We start from the raw sequence: 18,963 nt of genomic DNA, 5'->3' as shown, positions 1-18,963 counted from the left end.
TGTGTGCGCGCGTGCGTCTGTCTGTCTGTCTGTCTTTCAGGAAAACCTCACATATTACATTTTTGAAGACTATTCTTAATAATGTTGTGAAATGCTTTTGAAGCTAACTTATTTTACGTCTACAAACCCATAGTAATGTATGTAAGCCATGCATAGTGTCAAAACCGTTTGTTATATATTGCTAGTTATTTATGTAATATTATGTTTATTTTTCATTAATTTCAAAAGTCATCACAATTACAAGGAATGCTGCTATAGCCTTCCCCCTGAGACAGTGACAGTATAAAATGGAACCACTTTAAAGTAGAACATGATACACCTTACCATAGGCCTACAAGGTCCACAGTCTATTCTTCCAAATGCTTCAAATGAATTGTAGGGGATCATCTTTCAAAAAAATATGCCCAGTGTTAACAAGCGATAATTTATTAATTGAGTCAATTAGGCTATTAAAGTAGGTTATAATCTATAAATTAGGCTATTAAAGTCCGTTGTAATCTATAACTCGCAGCATGATTTAGTATAGGCCTAAAAATATCGTCAAATTTAGACCTATTAAGAGTTCCTTTCCAAACGCAATCCGAGCCAAAAATGCCTACTCAAAATGTCTATTCAATATTTAAAAATAGTGATAATTCCAATCCCCCAAAATGGTTATAGCAAATGTCTTTGATAGTACATTTTACAAATTGGTTTAATTCCAGGCAATTCTTTAAATAATATTTTCACATATAGGCTATCCCATCAAGAAATGTTTTTTTTTTGTTTATTCTTGGTGAGTGACCAGATTTTACGATTTACAGACTTGCTTTAACAATTATAATAATAAAAATAAATGACATAATAGTAATACAAATGAAAATACAACAATGCAGGCTGTTATTTGGCTTTTATGGCTTGAAATTTACGTGAGCGAAAACGAAGTGAAAGCCAAGGGCTTATCCTTTTCAGGGATTTGAAAGAATACGATTGTCTTCTGTTATATAGCAAATAAGGACTATATGTTCTTGTTGAGGAGTGGACAATGGTCAACAAACTCTTACTGTGAAGCGAACAGTAGCTATTGCACAATATTGTAAAATATCAAAATATTAAATCCCACATTAAAATTGCAAACACATACACAGTATCTGTAAAATATACATTGACAGTAGCCTAAAAACCCTGTTCAGAACAAATCGATTGGCCCATGTTTTTGTTTAAAAACATAGGCCACATAACCTAAATTTAAGTGGCATTTTTTCACCATGAAATAATAATAATAATAATAATAATCCAAATGTGTTATTTAATTAGGCTATACAAAACTTGCCAATGCAAATCGCTCTCCTCTCAATTAAAAACAACAAATATATGGTGAATAATTAAAACAACTGTCTTTTAAACGGATACAGGATATAGGTGCAGGCACTATAGGGACATCTGGGCACCTCGATGTAAAATTGGATATTTTGTCAAAAATGTTAAAAAATAAAATATTTGAAAAATGGTCTTAAGTAACGTATACATGATGTGAACATGCACGGTGCATCATTATCAGACTTAAATTTATCCTTCAACTTCTTGTTTATGCCCCAAAATTACGGATATACAGTTTTTGCAGCAATTTGTAGCAATCGTAGACATATTAGACCGTAATTTTCAATGTTTAAGCATATAGAATCATATACTTAAGACCATTTTTCAAATATTTTATTTTTTAACATTTTGGACAAAATAGCCAATTTTACATCAAGGTGCCCAGATGTCCTAGTGCCCACCTATCCTGTTACCGGTGGGCACTACTAGGGTCTCAGCAACGGGACCGACGTTACAATGGGGTGATGGTGAGAATAGTACATGTGGTGTGGGAACGACAAGAGGGACTGTCCGGCAGGCGAGCTCCCCGTGGAGCCTCCAGTGTCTCCATGGTTCTCATGGTACAGTATGGGGACGCGCACTATCCTCTGCGCCGCGGCGTGGCTCAGGTTGGCCGCCTCCAGCTCGGCGGCCAGCTGCCTCTTCCACTTGTTCCTGCGGTTCTGGAACCAGATCTTCACCTGGGTCTCCGTCAGGTGCAGAGAGGCCGCCAGGCCGGCCCTCTCCGAGCTGCTCAGGTAGCGCTTCATGTCGAACGTGGACTCCAGCTGGAACACCTGGCTCCGGGAGAACACGGTGCGCGTCTTCTTTTTCCGACACGACGCGGCTTTCTTGCTGTCCGAGCTCTCCGAGTCCATTTTTCTCCAGTCGTCTCCCCCGGACGACTTCGGCTCCCCCTCCGCGTCGCTCTCCTCCAGCACGATGTCGTCGATGCTTTTGCTGTCATCGTCCTCCTTCTCGTCCTGGTGGCTGTTGCTGCCCTTAATTGGGAAGTCTGGAGATTGTCTCTCTGTGACCGGTGATGTAATGTCTCTCAAGCTGATGGCCTTCTCAGACACTGCAAGAAACACAGAGTTGCAAATACGATTAATGTTTTAATCTATACAGTATAGGCCAGGCATCTTCATTTTTCGCAAAAGACAAATTGCAGGAGCAAAGCAAATGACATGTCAAACGACATGCAGTATCATAATAGGCTACGATGGACATTCTCCTATTACTACTAGCCTAATTTCATAATAGACTACATTTTACATTTTAATTTAGTCTAGGTAATTAATGATCATGTGCAGTGAAATACTTTCAAGTAGCCTATCAACAGATGAAAAGGCTATATGCCATATGCTTAAAGCAATGTTTATTATTATTGTTCACAAATCGTGTTATTATCATCATTACAGAACTGAAGAATCTAAGTAAGCTGCTACAGTAGCCTATACCTGTAGTCCACACCTGATTTTAATTAATAAGATTTAGAAAAAAATAAACTTTGTTTTCATTAAGTTAAAGAAAACATGTCTCTGAACACTTGCTGAGTTTGAATATTTTTTATAAATAATTTACCGTGACATTTAGAATAGCGGAACAACTGACCCATATAGATGGGAACAAACAACTTCCCCAACGGGGTTGGTTGTTCCAGTGCGCTCACCATATTTTAAGTGGCTTTTACGATTGAGATTTAACTAAATAAACACGAGCAGCAGACAGATCCAATTCACATCATGTTCACAGACAGATCCAAGTTATTACCTTTACGTTTTTGTACGTAATTGAGCAAGTGTTTATTTAGTAATCGAGTAAAAAAGCTAAAAGGGTCACAACCTATACCCCGCCCTCCCCTAAAGTATAAGCTACAGTAGCCCATTGGTTCTCAACGTGGGGTCCGGGGACCAGGTGGATACCAGGGGGACCCCAGCAAAATAATAAAGCGTCACAATCATTTTAACCCTTTTATCCATATTTTGGCCATTCAAAAATAGCAGATCTACAAGCTCATAGCGCCGTCACCGAGTGCCTGCTATTTTTGAAAAATCTTGAAAATGTGTGCACAGTGCACAGCTTGAAATCTTTTTTTTTTTTTAAAGGAGAACATTTTTTACACAAATCTTTGCTTCTGGGGGTCCCTGGCACAACATATTTTCAAGGGGAGTCCGCGGCCAAATACACATCAATGTGGGGGTCCTTGGCAGGCACTTAAAAGTTTGAGAACCATACCTGCAGTCCTCAGCTGTCCCGCAGTGCCCAACGTGTAGGGATACCACCAGGTAGACGCTCGCTCCAAATACTGCGCCGATAGTCCAACTCTTTGGGACGGGAACTCGAACCGAGGGAAAGAGAGGTCACCCAGCCGAGAGAAGAAGCCCCCTTCAAACACCCCTCTGGACGAGGAGAGGAAGGCTTTAGGCTTGATAGTGGTCGGCTTGTTGTCAAAGTTCAGCAGGTTCTTGATGGAGAACGGTGAGTCTTTCGCAGGCGGCTGACAGGTCTCCTCTTGCGCATCGCTAGAGTCTGCCATTACCGTTAGAGCCGTTTAATGTCCAGTATGAATCACCATGAAAAAAATATAAACCTTTGCAACCTTTCAAAAAAAAAAATCTGAAAAAAAAATTCAAAACATTTTCAAAAATGTTCAAAATTTTTCAAAAAGTGTCCAAGTTTTCCCCCCCCAAAAATAGGATCTTCCTTGATAAGTTATCGCTGCGCTTTACAGCTACTGCGCTTGTTTGGGAGACGACCGACCGTTAGGGCAGAAAAAGATCATCAAACCCCCAGTGATGCTGCATCCAGATATAGTGACTGAGCTCGCAGTGAAAACACGAAGCTCATCAATGCGCCAAACTTGCGCTGCAGGACAGTAATGATGAAATAAAAATGTCATCCAAGTTAAATGCGCCCAGTCTCTGCGATTGGGCAGATATACAATGATGGCAAATGGGATCTGAGATGAAACAGGGAGCGGACCAGAATAAGGGAGGGGACAGAACGAGAATAGACTCCAAAGCAGCGGTGTAAAGTAACTGAGTGCATTTACTCAAGTACTGTATTAAGTACACTTTTGAGGTACTTTTACTGTAACTGGAACATTCTGCACAATGAGTAGTTTTTTAGTACTTTAAGTAGCCTACATTTTGATGCCAATACTGTTGTACTTGTGACTCAAGTCAATTTTGACTTTTACTTGTAACAGAGTAGGCTACTTCTACACTTTTACTTAAGTAAAACATGTGAGTAATTTTTCCACCACTGCTCCAAAGAAAAAGAGTCCACCCACCCAGGCTCCATCCATCATCCAATTAGATTAAAGAAGCAAATGGCCCAATGTTTTAGCCATGAATGCTTACCATCACCTGTCGTTTAAGTGACTAAATGCTCTATTTAGATCTAAGAACACCTCCATTTGTGCGTGGCACAGGCTACGCAAATTGCACGCACGTTTTACGCACGCACGTCTACTAACTAAGCTATTTAGGAACACACGTGCGCGCGCGCGCACACACACACATACACACACACACACACACACACACACACACACACACACACACACACACACGCACGCACATCAACATACGCTCTATTAAAGGCAAATTCCTTATGGTGGGGTTTTGCTCATTCAAACGGCATTTTTATATTATTTTCTTGTATTGCTTAACTTTCGGGAAATCAATAACTGACTGTCTCCTCCGTCCATCATTGTGACCTGCAGAGGATCAACCCGTCATTAAAGATAAACCATTATTGATCCCCGGAGAGAAATTCAGGTGTCAGAGCAGCAACAGTAGAATGAAAAGCCTCAGTGGTGGAAACGTAGCCTACTCAAATGTTCAATTGCAGTAGGCTACTGCAATTTAGAAATACTCTGTTACAAGTAAAAGTCTGGAATTAAACATTTACTTGAGTAAAAGTAGGTATTGGTATTATAATGTACTTAAAGTACCAAAAGTAGAAAGTATACTCATTATGCAGAATGTCCCATTTGACAAGTTTTTAAAAAATCTTTGGAAAATAGCAGATCTACGAGCTTACAATGTGTCATGCATGTGATGCATTGTGAGCTTGTAGATCGGCTATTTTCAAATGGCTGAAGGGCTGAAGTGGTTACTGTATGTTTTGTAATAATAATCAAAATCTACAAAGTTACTAGTAAATACAGTTTTTAAATAATGGAATAAAAGTACAACATTTGCCTCTGAGGTGTAGAAGTAAAAGTTCTGAAATACTCCAGTAAAGTAAAAAATACGAAATACCTAATGTACTTTGTTACTTTCCACCACTGGGTAGCCTACACGTATTAAGAGCAAAGAACCAAAGAATACAAATGATGATAATGAATGATAAAATAAAATAAATAATGAGCTGTCTTGCGTTCCAACTTTGTCACTTCATCCAAGACAGATGTGCAATAATGCATTGTATAGCCTACATTTCACTTGCACTATGGCGCTCATTCACTTGAATGTATGCTACTGTAGGCCTATAATGTGATTATTATGGAAGTGCCACAGGCAGGCATCAAATTGATTGCTTGTCATTGTCGTAAATATGAGTTTGTGATTGTGATAAAGGTCCGTCAAATCAGCTTCAAACAAAAGCCTACAAAACCTACACATGCAGGCAACATTCCCACCATCCAATGAGGTTGCTGCTGCTTGCCTTGTATAATGATCTGTAAAAAAAAAAAAAACAATATTGTATTTGTAGGCTACACAATAGATTATATTAATGTCTTTTTTATGTGGGGTCAGATACTTCCAAGTCGACCAATCCACCCATGACCCAAAATTCCATTGTAAAATGCCAAACACCAGAGGATTTCTTTTTACATTGTACAATGTGAGGTAGGCGGTTACATCATGCAAGGTGTCATATTCACCAGCTCAAACACAAGCATGCAGAGAGGTAAATATCAAATGATATGAGTGAGAGAGGTAGGCTACTGTATTTGTGAATTGTCCCATACGCACAGTGCATGTGTTGAGTGAGCCATGACGGATGTCTGGCTGACAGTCATCAATACAGTTACATTAGCGTCTGTCATCAGCATGGGTCAGTGATAAAGAGGCACCCCCCCCCCCCCCCGACCTTATTTTTCACTCCATGTTTCTCTCTGGGGTGTGTGAACATGTCATATTTAATTCAAAAAAGAAAAATATGGTTCGTCTTTGGTCAAAATGAACGTACAAAGCACAAAACGGTGCTCTAAATCAGTGGTTCTCAAACATGTTTAATTTCAAGGACCCCCATAACTCTGAGAGTGTACAAATGGAGCCAAATGGACCCTTACGGGTCCATTTGGCTCCATTTGCACACTCTCAGTTACAGACCTGTACACAGGAACCATTTGGAACCCCCTCAAGGAACCATGGCAGTCCCTGGACCCCACTTTGAGAACCGCACTGCTCTAAATGCCATCTGTTTTAGGGAAAGAGACAGAGAGAACCCTGTTATTTAATTAGACGTCCCAGACATATGCATACAGCTAATCAAACAAATTGGATTTGCTCAAACTAAACACGGATGCAATCTGTCCTTTGAGCTCGCTCCGATCTCAAGGACAACACTCTGTTTTTGTGAAAAGCTACTTGAATCCCTGCGTAATTAGAGGTCTCATTGCCTGTGTTAAAGATGGGGGCGGTGAAGGGGGCTGGTTGAGCAGTGTTTGCGGATGTAAAGTGTAATCCAGATAATAACACTTCCATCAAAGGCTGAAATGACGTTCATTAGACCAAAAAAAATGCAAAGTGGAACAGAAACAAGGCAAGGTCAGTGACTCAGACGGGGGGAAATTTGCATAGCCTTTCTGTTTTGGTGTAACATGGTTCACGCAAGTCAATATATGTTCTATCGTTGGATCATGAGTATACACGTGTGGCATGATGAGATCTTAAAGTTGTTATCGTGTTTACGGTGTATTACCTGAGGCCTTATACATCTGAACGACTGATATCTTAACCTAACACCCAGTACGTACATTATAGCTGGAGGGTGCTGATGAGACTGTAATTCATCACATGGCTGACTTCAGAGCAGCTATGTACCTCATAATAGGCCACCGTTCTTCTCTTGTACTTGGGAGACAGGAGCTATACTGAGACAGAAACCCATCATGTTACATTTTTGGTTCTGCAGATGTGACATCTGTCCCTCTCAGGTGATACCGTGACCCCGGATCCATCAACCAGAGTGGTCCGGAGTGGGAGGGCAGGACAGCACCTAGCACAGTTTAGGGGAGAAGCATTTTCCTCTTTTTAACCACTTTCAACCTGGCGTCCCTATGGCATACCATTATAGGCAAACATTCTCAAAATTCTGAAAAACGAACAATTTTCACTATAATCCTATTATAGTGAAGATTATAAAGCTTGAACAAAGATTGAATGTTCAAGCCAATAAGGTTTACTTTGTCTCCCATAGGAGAAATGTGTCTTGGAGTCAAAGACTAACATGCCCAAGATAGGGATGCCGGTGTTAGAGATGTTAATCTAACTATTGTCACACGTGTACAGTGTATTTTTACTGTTGTGTAGAAGAATCATGGGTTGGAATGGGCCACATCACCATTATTTGTCACCTGTTCATCCCACTGTCAGTCTGTTTGCCATCCCAGCTACTTGAGGTTCCCATGTTTCCATCCCCATTATTTTGTTATGAAGTATTGTCAGTGATTAATGGCTTTCTAGTTGTTGAACAGGTACCCTTACAATGCAAGTTTTTAACAAGAGTGATAGCTGATACAGGCCCCTGTGTAGTTAGTCACTGTCAATGTCTGGTGCCGAACAATAGACCTGGTTTTAGATAGACAACACATATAGGCAATGGAAATCTAATTAGCCTTATCTCACTGACAAATTGCCACTTGGATAATTAATTATTTAAGGCAGGTCGCTCCCATATTAGAGACGGGCATAATTAAACTGATATAAAATAACATTAGCAGTGACAGGCTATTAGAAGATGTGGTAATTTACTACTCTTTAAAACAGGAGCTGTCATAACCTTCACCTCCTGGGCTGTCCATCAAGAGCATGCTGCCACCTAGTGGTGGAACATAAAAACGTCAGCCGTTATGTAGGTGATGAATTGTGAAAGGAAGAAAATACTGCATGAATATATTATATCAGACATTTATTATTATTTCCAAGGTTCTCTTTAGTTAATTCTAAAGATTATTTTAATCCTAATCCGAAAATGTCTTAAATTGACATAAAAGGTTTTCTTAATAGATTAATATACTGTTCACAGAAAACACTAAGTGCTATTTTGAAATGAGACATCAGACAGAAGGAAAAATACACACAATTAGATTAGTATCAGGTGATAAGAGTCTTGAGGAATTCATAGCATAAAACTTAACTATGTTGAGACACTGCAAAGGCACTGACATAATATAGCAAAAATCCCAATCAATACAGTATATCTGAAAACATCATTCCTATAGCGAAATATGTGTGGATCTGTAAAAAAAAAGAAAAAAACAGTAACAGTAACATTGGAGTTCTAATTGGAGAAGAGGTTTCTGGGAAAGAAAATAAGCATTAAAGCTACAATCCGGGACTAATTGAATTAAATATTATTGGTGGTTGGAACCAAGTGGTCTCCCTGCTTCACCACTAAGACTGGTGTTAGGTAGAACATCTACTGATTGACAATGTCAATAAAGTTATTTGAAGTAGACAGTGCAATGGACATAAAACTTAGGGACTGTAGCTTTAAAGGGCAGCACCGTTAGCATTGGTATACATCTGAAATACTCTGAATGTGTGTTATTAGCTGGTAAATGTAACATAAGAACTATGCACAGCATAACAACAGACCCAATATTTAACACAAGTGAGATTCTGACCCCATGTGTCTAATCAGCAGTCCAAATGACTGAAAAAAGGCTCATTCATACTGTGTCGCACAACAAAAATGACATGTCACTTTTTTCAGTTGAAAATATGTCTGGATGGACGGCCGTTACTAGAATCTAAGGCCTCTAGCTTGAAGGCGAGTCCCATACAGGTGGCAATAGAATCTGCAGAGATTGCAAAGTAATGTGACACACTGACGGGCGACCTACACCAGGCTTTTCAAAGCGCTCGTATGCGTGGAATTTACTGCGTGCGTACAGCGTGTTTGGAAAGATCCAATTGATATCAATGATACCGGCTACACCAGGCGTGCGGATACACGAGCCCCGCATACGCAGGCTTTAAAATAGGACTGGATCTATAAGTGCGTGTGTGCATATGCGGTGCTCGCGTGCGTCACGCGCACATTCTCTGGTGTGTGCCGGCCGTAAACCGTGGAGGAGGCGTTCCTGACAGCAATATTCAATGTTCCGTTGACAAGTTTGACAAATAACAGCCAAATATAACTGTCAAACAATTACCAATATTACATCCCTCTTCCCTTTTATTTGGAGAACCATAGACTGGATAGGGTGCACAGACCAAAAATAAAAGATGAACATTAACCACTTAAAAAAACAATACCAAATATCCACTTAAAATGTGTTAAAATAGCCGATCTACAAGTAATCTACAACTTCCAGGTCTGCTATTTTTCAACATTTCCCCCGATATTGACATGCCCAAAATAGGCATGCCAGGTTGAAAGTGGTTAACGCCCTCAAACTAGAGGCCAATATCTTGTTGTACAACAGTCATTCACCAAAAGAAAGGACGTCTACAGCAATGCATGTCACACAATACTCCCCACTAAAGTCCCCAGGTAAAATAAACGGAGTGTCACACAGAAAGGAGTGCAAACCGATGGGGATCCAGCCAAGCCAGAGTTCAGTAGTCATATTCCTTATCAATGAACTTGGCCATGGTGGATAACTGGACGTTTGTTGTGCCTTCATAAATGGTGCCTGAAAAGAGCAAAAACATGGAAACAAAAATAAGCCTTGTATTGGGAACACATCCGTGGTATGATAAAAGACAGATTCCAAGGGCATATTCAAACTCCACAGGGAAATACACAGATATGTCACTTTCAATATGGGGACAAAGGGGCACAACTACCTTATTATGTAAGTCAATCTGCCAGTTAGGCAGCAGGAAGAATGAAGAGCGAAAGTGGAATTGACGAAAGGAAAAGTGTCATTCTGTCTGTAGTGCTACTTTGGGTCTGTGGTGGTAAATGACTCTCTCGCTCTCCCTCCCTCTCTTTCTTTTAGCACGTCAAGGTCAGACAAGGGAATTCCTGACGGATCAGATTACTTGGCCTCCTGGGCAGCACCGCCACTGTTATCGCCCCTTCTCTCTGCTCCACGCTAACAATTGTAGTTTGACCTTCCTCCTCCCCACATGAAATATGCACTGTTCATGTTGCCAGGTCTAATACTTAAGCTTTAGCTGCGGCCAGCTTAATATAACAAACAGACAGAGGTAATGAGCCACTCACCGATTTTACAGTCTCTGTAGTATTTCTCTATGGGGTAGTCTTTGGTGAAGCCCACCCCACCCATCCACTCGATGCATTTTGATGTGGTTAGAGTTGCAACCTAAATAAACATTTAGACAGTAGATATTGAAAGTATACACGCACAAAATCAAATGCAGAAGACAAACCCTGATAAAGTCACCTTTGCATTGAACTGCACCAGCTCACCTCTGCGGAAAAGTATTTAGCCATGCAGGCCTCCTTGATGAAAGGTCTCCCGGCCTCCTTCAGACGTGCAGCATTGTAGGTCAGCAACCTAGCGGCTTCGATCTGGGTTGCCACATGGGCTATCTGGTGCTGCATGCCCTGAAATACACAGCAAACAAATTACAAAATGAAGTCGTGCTGAAGGATATTATCAAAACTAAGGACTCATATGAGTCATGTGACTTTTGAAGCTGTACCTGAAAGTCAAAGATCCGCTTGCCAAACTGCACCCTCTGTCTGGTGTAAGGAATTGTGTTGTCAAAACAGCCTTGTGCCAAGCCCACCATCTGTGACAATTTGACAGAAATGTTAGTGGAACTTAAATATATTCTCTACGTTCACGTCACATCGCAATCCTTTTTACTAGTTCTATTTGCCAAATGTGAAAAGAGAGGAGTTTGGGGGGGTTTACCTGAGCCGCAATTCCAATCCTTCCTTCATTCAACATTCCGATGGCATACTTATATCCCTGGCCAATCTTGCCCAAGATGTTCTTCTCAGGGACCTACAACAGAGAACAAGTTAGAAATAAGAACATTATGCCATTCCCTCACAGGGGACAACTCCAAATAAGACGGGTGTATTTGACTTCACCTTGACATTGTCCAAGTTGAGAGGGCAGGTGGAAGAGGCACGCAAACCCAACTTGTTCTCCTTCTTGCCGATCTCAAGGCCCTCTGTTTCTCTGTCTACAACGAAACAGGTGATTCCTCTGTATCCCTGTCAAACAGAAAAGTTAGTTACTCTGTATGTCATTATCATAGGACCAGACATTTGCTGCTAGGAATTTCCTCACAGCATAACGAAAAGGAGTTTGTAATAAACATGGTTACAAAGCTCAAAATGTTTCTATTGTAGAATCAAAAGTTCTCATCTCTATTTGTTTATTTGAAGCTATAACCCAGCTAAAAACATTTATGTTGTGTAAGCAACAAAGAGCGAACACTGCCTCATTCTGGAGTGAAAGTATTTCTGTATATACATTTTTGTGTGTGATTTTCATTTGCCTCATTTTGTATTATGCCAATTAACCCCATATAGTCATTGTCACTGTCAACTCCTACTGTTGGTCACATGGGAGAGTGTAGACAACCATAATGTTTCTTCTGAAATACATGGAGTTTCACCGGGAGAGCGTAACACATGGAGAGGAACACGCTATCCTTCCCAATCAGCTCCCAGCTGAAAAGGTGCCCAACTAAGTTGCTAAGAGTTGCTAGTACAGTGACAAAGAATGCCCTGTCGGCTATCCATCTTACAGACAGAGCCAATTGTGTTTGATGGGAGTTCCCGGCCAAGGCAGAGGCACCGCAGAGGAATTAAACCCTCGTCTTCACGGTGGTGGGCAGGCACTTTACCCCTGTATCACCCAGACGTTCCCCGTCATTGTGCATTGTTATCTAAATACATTTATACACCACGGCTAGATCTGCAACGCTTTGTACAGTAGTAGAACACGGGGTATGGTGAGAGAATGGAACTCACTGCGGAGGGGTCTACATTGGCCATCACAAGGAACAATCCAGCATGTTCTGCATTACTGATCCACATCTTAGATCCATTGATGACGTAATAGTCCTTGTGTTTTTCTGCACGTGTTTTCAAAGCAAAGGCATCGCTCCCCGACTCTGCCTCTGACAGGCAGAAGCTACCAACCTGTGGTGTGGGACATGAAAACAATATGCATTAATATGCACAGTTGAAAAATTATCAATCAATACCAATCAATCACTGACAAATCACATTACACAATGCAGCTTATTCATTGACCATCCATTACATTTTTAAATTAGAGCTAAATATCTTCCAGTTTCCTAAACTAAACATATTTACTGTTTTTTTTTTGTCTATTTTATTTTTTAAATTCAGGCCAGTGAAAGGCATCACATAAAATCACTCACCGTGTCAGTGGACAGACGTGTGAGGTACTCTTCTTTCTGTGCTGGGGTCCCTAGGTTAGCTACCAGTGTGTTGATCAGAGTGTTCTGGATGTCACACAGAACAGCCACAGAGGCGTCCACCTTTGCCAGTTCCTCAATGACCAGGATGGACGAAAAGAAGGTAGAGCCAGTGCCACCATATTCTGGGTCAATCTCAATGCCCATTAGCTGGGAAGGTTTAAATAAATACAACATGAGAATCACTGATACTAGAAAAAAATCAGACTGGTGTTTTAGAATGATGTCCGTTTTCACAAATGCAGAAAAATAAAATAAAGAAATCACGTACGCCCTGTTCAAAAAGGGATTTGATCACTTCATCATCCATGTGTGAGGCCTCGTCCATCCTTGACACAAATGGGGTGATGCGCTCTTGAGCATACTTCTTCACTGTAAAAAAATAAAGATTTTTATCTAGTTTAATGGATGTATTTTCACACAGGGTTCTACTTGTAAATGGGCTGGCAAATTATCTGCATTTCTATAGCGACTTCATCCAAAGCACTTCCTCACATGATTTATTCTTTCATTCACACAATGGCAAAGGCAACCATGCAAGGCTCAAACCTGCTCATTGGGAGCAGGTTAGTGTAAAGTATTGTAGAGAAATCATGTCTTGCTCTAGATTCTAGAAGATACTTTGACATGAAGCCAAAAGGAGCCGGGGATCAAACCGGGAACCGGGTTCCAAGACGGACGCTCCACAGGAACCTCCTGAGTCCTGAACCACTGCTGCCCATATATCTCACCTGCATCCCTCATCATGGCTTCCTCCTCAGAATAGGTCTGCAGCGGAGGGTTGGGCAACCCAAACCCAGCAGCATCTGGATCCGCTGACACATCTGGGGCAGATGCTGAAGACCTGCTCCGTAGACCAACCTGACATGAACCCCATGGTCGAGAGATCTGTCTACCAACCTAAAATATATGAATGACAGTTATTAGTGCAACGCTAGACTTAAGTACTGGACTCAGTGAACAGATTGAGCTCAACTACTATTTGAATCAATTACAGGTCAGGACCACTTCAACCATTTTCATCTTCATAGAATTGGTCCTCACTAATGCGGGCTGTGGACAGTTCAGAAACCTCAAACCTGCCTACCAGTCTGAGATCATCGATGGAGAATCGAAGCTAATATAAACTGCAGGTTTACTTATAATGAGCACCAGTTATTAGTTATTAGTTGTTAGTGAGGACCAATTATATAAGATAGGTTGAAAATGGGTGAAGTGGTCCTTTGAGTACTTGCCTATTTTCATCCATATTTTTCAGTATCTAGAATGATTAATTGGAAATGCAAAGAGTGTATAAGTGCACATAAGTGAATACTTTTTATCTAATCTGTAGCTTTGATACAACACCGTCTTGATCTAAGGTTAATCTAATGCATTAAGTAATAACGTTACGTGACAACACCAGACAGGTTGCGTAACTGTTACAAAAGTGAAGGCGTTGATTACACGTGCCAATACTCTATTATTACTGCAGGGAGAACACGATGTTATAGCTGTATGGCTAGTAGTATGCATTAAAAAGACTGTCCAACTATCATGTCGCTTCACGATATAGTTTTCCCTCTCACCTTCGAGAAAACCCTGGTCAACGGTGCAGCCATGATTCCCAATGTTTACATACGGGTCACAACTAGGGTGTGTGCAACTTTTAGACGGAACCGGGTGCAACAAGGTGAGGGGAAAGAAAACGGTGTTGCATCACATATGGTGACCTGTCGAATACTGTACACTGCACACGGCACACTGAATACCTGTAGGGGGCGCTGTGTTGTAAGTAATCGTCTCATCTCCACTGAAAATATGTATGGTATCAAATTACATGCTCGTCTAGATAAAAGTAATGCACCTTGCATGGCCATGTAACACCTTCACACAGGCTGAGATCTAGAACCAGCTATGTGCAGGTGTTCCTGCCTAACCAGATGACCAAACAAGAAGCAAGAATGCCTTGCTAGTGGTCATGACCTTGGATGGGGAACATCATAATAGACGTAGATGTGTGTGGAGCAGGGGCCAAGTTCCAACTTACCCTAGTTATAGCTTACATTTTTAGCTTGGGAAAGTATCTGTGTCATTTTTAGATTTCTTTGGCTTTTCAAAAATAGCAGATCTACAAGCTCATAGCTTGTAGATCTGCTATTTTTTGTTTTTTATGTGAAAATCTTTAGATGTATATTTTATATTTATATTTTTAAAATATATATTCAAAGATTTGCACTCATTTTAACGATTTTTCAAAAAAATAGCAGATCTACAAGCTCATAGTGCGGCACTCGGTGCCGCGCTATGAGCTTGTATATCTGCTATTTTTGAATAGCCAAAGAAATCTAAAATGACAGAGATACTTTCCCGGATTTAATGTGTTTAAGCTATAACTAGGCTAAGTTTGAACTTAGTGTGAGGTGGTGCAACTGGCCCCTCAGGGGAGGTGCAAAGCACTGATGAAAGCCTGCAACAGAAGACATGCAGTTGTGAATCAGTGCAGTGCAGACCATGTCCCACCTGCTAGAATGTACTGATGCTGCCAGAAATAAACACCTAGTGAGAACCTATGGACCTGAGAGAAGTTCTCACGTGGTCTCCTCAAGTCTGCTGTGGAGACTGATGAGTCAAGATAGAAAGGTTACAATAGCACAGCATAGTCATGTTTTCCATTTGTAGTTCCTCATGACAGATAAAGGAGATTGAGAAATCTTTTCACTTGTGACTACTTGTCTACTTACCTTGTGACAAGAAATGAAACTTCCTTAAGTTCCATTTTTTGACGTACATCAAGACGTCGTGACGTACATCAAGACCCAGACTCATAGTTCAATTATTAGACAAAAAGCAAGTGCAGGACAGCATACGGTCAATCTGCGTGGACAAAAACTGGGAGATTTGCAGTGTTTTTTTTAATGCACATAGAAAACATGGCAGAGGAAATAGGCCTATATCATAACTTGAATGAGGTCAGAGGAGATCATTTTAGTTTCATTAAAGCTAAATCTAACTATGAAGATGACATAGTATATGCCAACATGGAAGATACTGAACTTGAAACGAGGGGCAAAGTTGAGCATGATTTTTCAGGTAGGTAAAACTACACATCAATTAGATTACTGTGGCACCTTGCTATTCTGCACGTGTTAAAATAACTTAAAATGGAATAGTCTATCAAAGAGAAGAGAAACCAAGCAACACCTCCTGTTTTCTTTTTAAACATCTTGTATTATTGGTGATTATGCATTCATATTTGGTCAACAGACCATTTTCTAATCCAAATATGTGAATTGTCCCTTATGATAATGTGATTCAGGTTGTGGCCAGAGGTCTAGAACTGCTGCAGTGTGTCTGGGGGTGCTATGCTTTCTCCTGTTGGCTGTCATCATAGGTCTACAAGTGCACTGTGAGTATTGTACAGACACACATTGACACACGAACACTAATAGTTTCTATGAGAAATGAGCGGTACAGTATATTACCAGAAACACACACAAACACAAGACCTAGCCTTCATACTATTGGACTGCCATAGTGTCAATGTGCTACACAGTAAAACACATAAACTAATAATAATAATAATAATATTTCTGCACTGATTAAATCAGTGTCCTACCTATTATGAAGAATATCTGGAGACTGGCAAGTCAGCTACTGTATACTGAGTATTACTGACTCAGGCATCATTGTGTCATGGTCCTAGTCAATTCTGTGTTTGCGATTGCAATAATTGGGTCTTATCAGTGCAGTCAGTGCTTTTATCGCACATTACATGAATAAGAACATTATAATGAAAAAACAAAACAAAATAGTTCATAATTTCCCATAGACACATTTTGTCTGTGTATGGGACGATGACTCCTAGTGGTCATCCATAAGATTTAAGACGAGGTCCAAATCAAATAGGGACAGTTTGCTCCACATATTAATTCTGATATTTCCCTTTTCCAGACAGCAGACTTACAGGTCATTATGATTCTGAAATACAAGGTTTGAAAACCCAAAACAACCAGTTACAAATCAGTCATGACAACCTGACGGAACAGTTCAATATCATGTATAAAAACCTGACTGCAGATAAAGAGTTGTTTGACAAGCTACGTCTTAAAGCCCCAGGTAAGAGAATACTATCTCTACACAGTCATACAAGCTACCACTATTCCAGTTCGTCTGTCTACATACACATAAATCATACATCATCAACATGTCTTTCCATCTCTTCAAAGGCCGCAATACACCCATTTTCAATCTTATCTTCATATAATTGGTTCACCATTTCCCTTTGCATCTCAGAGGTCGGTTGTGGACAGTTCAGACACTGACATTATCGCTAATGGAAACTACAGTGTTTCTCTTCCTGGGAAGTTTGCTGAAATAGAAGCCATCGTACTTGCATCAATCAAGAAGCATTTGAGTGTGAAATGAAAATAAGTTTGAAAATGGGTGAAGCGCTCCTTTAAGTTAATTTCGTATTTTGTATCAAGGAAACCATAAATTAAATAAACAATTTACAATTTCTAGTCAATCACAATGGCTGGACGTTGTTCGGCTACAAATGGTACTTCATCAGCGCTGAGACAGAAGCCAACAGAATGAAAAACTGGGAGGACAGCAGACGCCACTGTCAGAGTCAAGGAGCTCACCTGGTGAGCATAACCAGCAGAGAGGAAAATGATTTTCTCAGAACCAATCAGATACAGAGGGCCTGGATTGGCCTGTCTGACCGAGTATCTGAGGGGACGTGGCAGTGGGTGGACGGGACGACCCTGCAGGGTGAAGGTTTCTGGATGACAGGGGAGCCTAACGACAGTGGCAAAGAAGACTGTGTGGAGCTCTTAGACGGAACCTGGAACGACATGCCTTGCTCTCGGAAGCTTAACTGGATTTGTGAGATGTAGGGTTAATAAGCAGTGGTTCCCAAACTGGGGGTCGGGACCCCCCAAATTATTTTGGGGGGTCCCCAGATGATTAGCTTAATGTGCATGATTGTTTTCTCACTCAACAGTGAACAAACCAACATACAGTATAAGTGTATGCAGGGTATCTGCACATTTCAAATGTTACAATTTAATTATGTTAAGACCTTTTTAATACCAAATTGGTTAAATTGTAAAATATTACATAAGAAAGAGGCAAACATTGTGAAAATAGTCGATCTACAAGCTGGTAGTTTGGCTATTTTCACAATATTTATCTGTGGAATGGAGTCAAATTAAATGTAATGCCTAAAATTCCAAGTGCTTGTCAGGGTGGGGGGTCCCCAGTTCAAATATGATTATTTTGTGGGGTCGCGGCCTGAAAAGTTTGGGAACCCTTGCATTAGTGCAAGAGGGTTGAAATGTTTCTGCCGTGGTAGGCCTACAGTAGGCTACACGTTTGCATGTGTTAGAAAGGAAACTTAAACCACTGATTTTAAACCAGGTTTCGTAACAACCATAGTTTATATATATTATTTTGCCTGTTTGCTGGTCAACTGCCCTGATTCGATTTGTTAAAAGTATGTTTATGTGTTGTGCTCACAAGGAGTATATAGTATGTTGATATTATATCTGATGTTGCAAAATTCAGACTTATAAAGGTTATTGATTAGCACATATTATTTTCATTCATAAATTATTTTCATTCATAAACTTTTTGTGCCTTAATGACCCTACATTATTCAACTATTTTACTCTATTCAACTAAACTAGTCTAGGGTGCAGAGGTTAGGGATTTAACTTTAGACGAGGGATGTTGGCCACTCAGCTGGGAGAGATTTATATTAATGTGTACTTTTTGTGTTAGTCAATATTTTTTTTATTTGAATTGTATAATACAGGTGCATGTTGATATGTGTTGGATGTGTGTAATATGTTTCTCATGCTCATGCAGTGGCAGCTATAACACGTATACCATTTTATTGGTTTTGTTTTGAATTGCAGTCATTGTGATATTTTGTGCCTGTACCTGTGGTCCCTTTCTTTTCTCCTGTAAAATTAAATAAAAAGTGATCGCAATCTTTTTTATTTATAATTCATACAAT

The 18,963-nt window shown here is 40.3% G+C and overlaps 3 protein-coding genes across 3 annotated transcripts; 1 reads left to right on the top strand and 2 right to left on the bottom strand.

Annotated features, from left to right (window-relative positions):
- Positions 1–1,784: 1,784 nt before the first annotated feature.
- On the bottom strand, positions 1,785–3,877 carry LOC311060610 (homeobox protein HMX3-B-like; the record flags this gene model as incomplete). Its single annotated transcript, XM_084078845.1, has 2 exons — positions 1,785–2,416; positions 3,577–3,877. 2 exons carry the CDS (start codon positions 3,875–3,877, stop codon positions 1,785–1,787), a joined length of 933 nt encoding a protein of 310 aa, XP_083934971.1.
- Positions 3,878–8,504: 4,627 nt separating this feature from the next.
- On the bottom strand, positions 8,505–14,613 carry acadsb (acyl-CoA dehydrogenase short/branched chain). The gene is made up of 11 exons (XM_084078771.1): positions 14,528–14,613; positions 13,691–13,859; positions 13,231–13,331; positions 12,903–13,109; positions 12,487–12,657; positions 11,596–11,721; positions 11,414–11,506; positions 11,199–11,288; positions 10,963–11,100; positions 10,756–10,855; positions 8,505–10,219 (listed from the first exon to the last, which is right to left on the bottom strand). Exons 1-11 carry the CDS (start codon positions 14,558–14,560, stop codon positions 10,143–10,145), a joined length of 1,305 nt encoding a protein of 434 aa, XP_083934897.1. The 5' UTR covers positions 14,561–14,613; the 3' UTR covers positions 8,505–10,142.
- Positions 14,614–15,884: 1,271 nt separating this feature from the next.
- LOC311060580 (CD209 antigen-like protein C) lies at positions 15,885–18,753 on the top strand. The gene is made up of 4 exons (XM_084078813.1): positions 15,885–16,031; positions 16,258–16,347; positions 16,893–17,057; positions 17,463–18,753. Exons 1-4 carry the CDS (start codon positions 15,980–15,982, stop codon positions 17,837–17,839), a joined length of 684 nt encoding a protein of 227 aa, XP_083934939.1. The 5' UTR covers positions 15,885–15,979; the 3' UTR covers positions 17,840–18,753.
- The last annotated feature ends 210 nt before the right edge of the window (positions 18,754–18,963 follow it).

Source organism: Gymnoscopelus microlampas (assembly GCF_963454915.1).
Source record: "Gymnoscopelus microlampas genome assembly, chromosome: 14".
NCBI classification, from domain to species: domain Eukaryota; kingdom Metazoa; phylum Chordata; class Actinopteri; order Myctophiformes; family Myctophidae; genus Gymnoscopelus; species Gymnoscopelus microlampas.
This window is presented reverse-complemented; position numbering and strand designations above follow the sequence as displayed.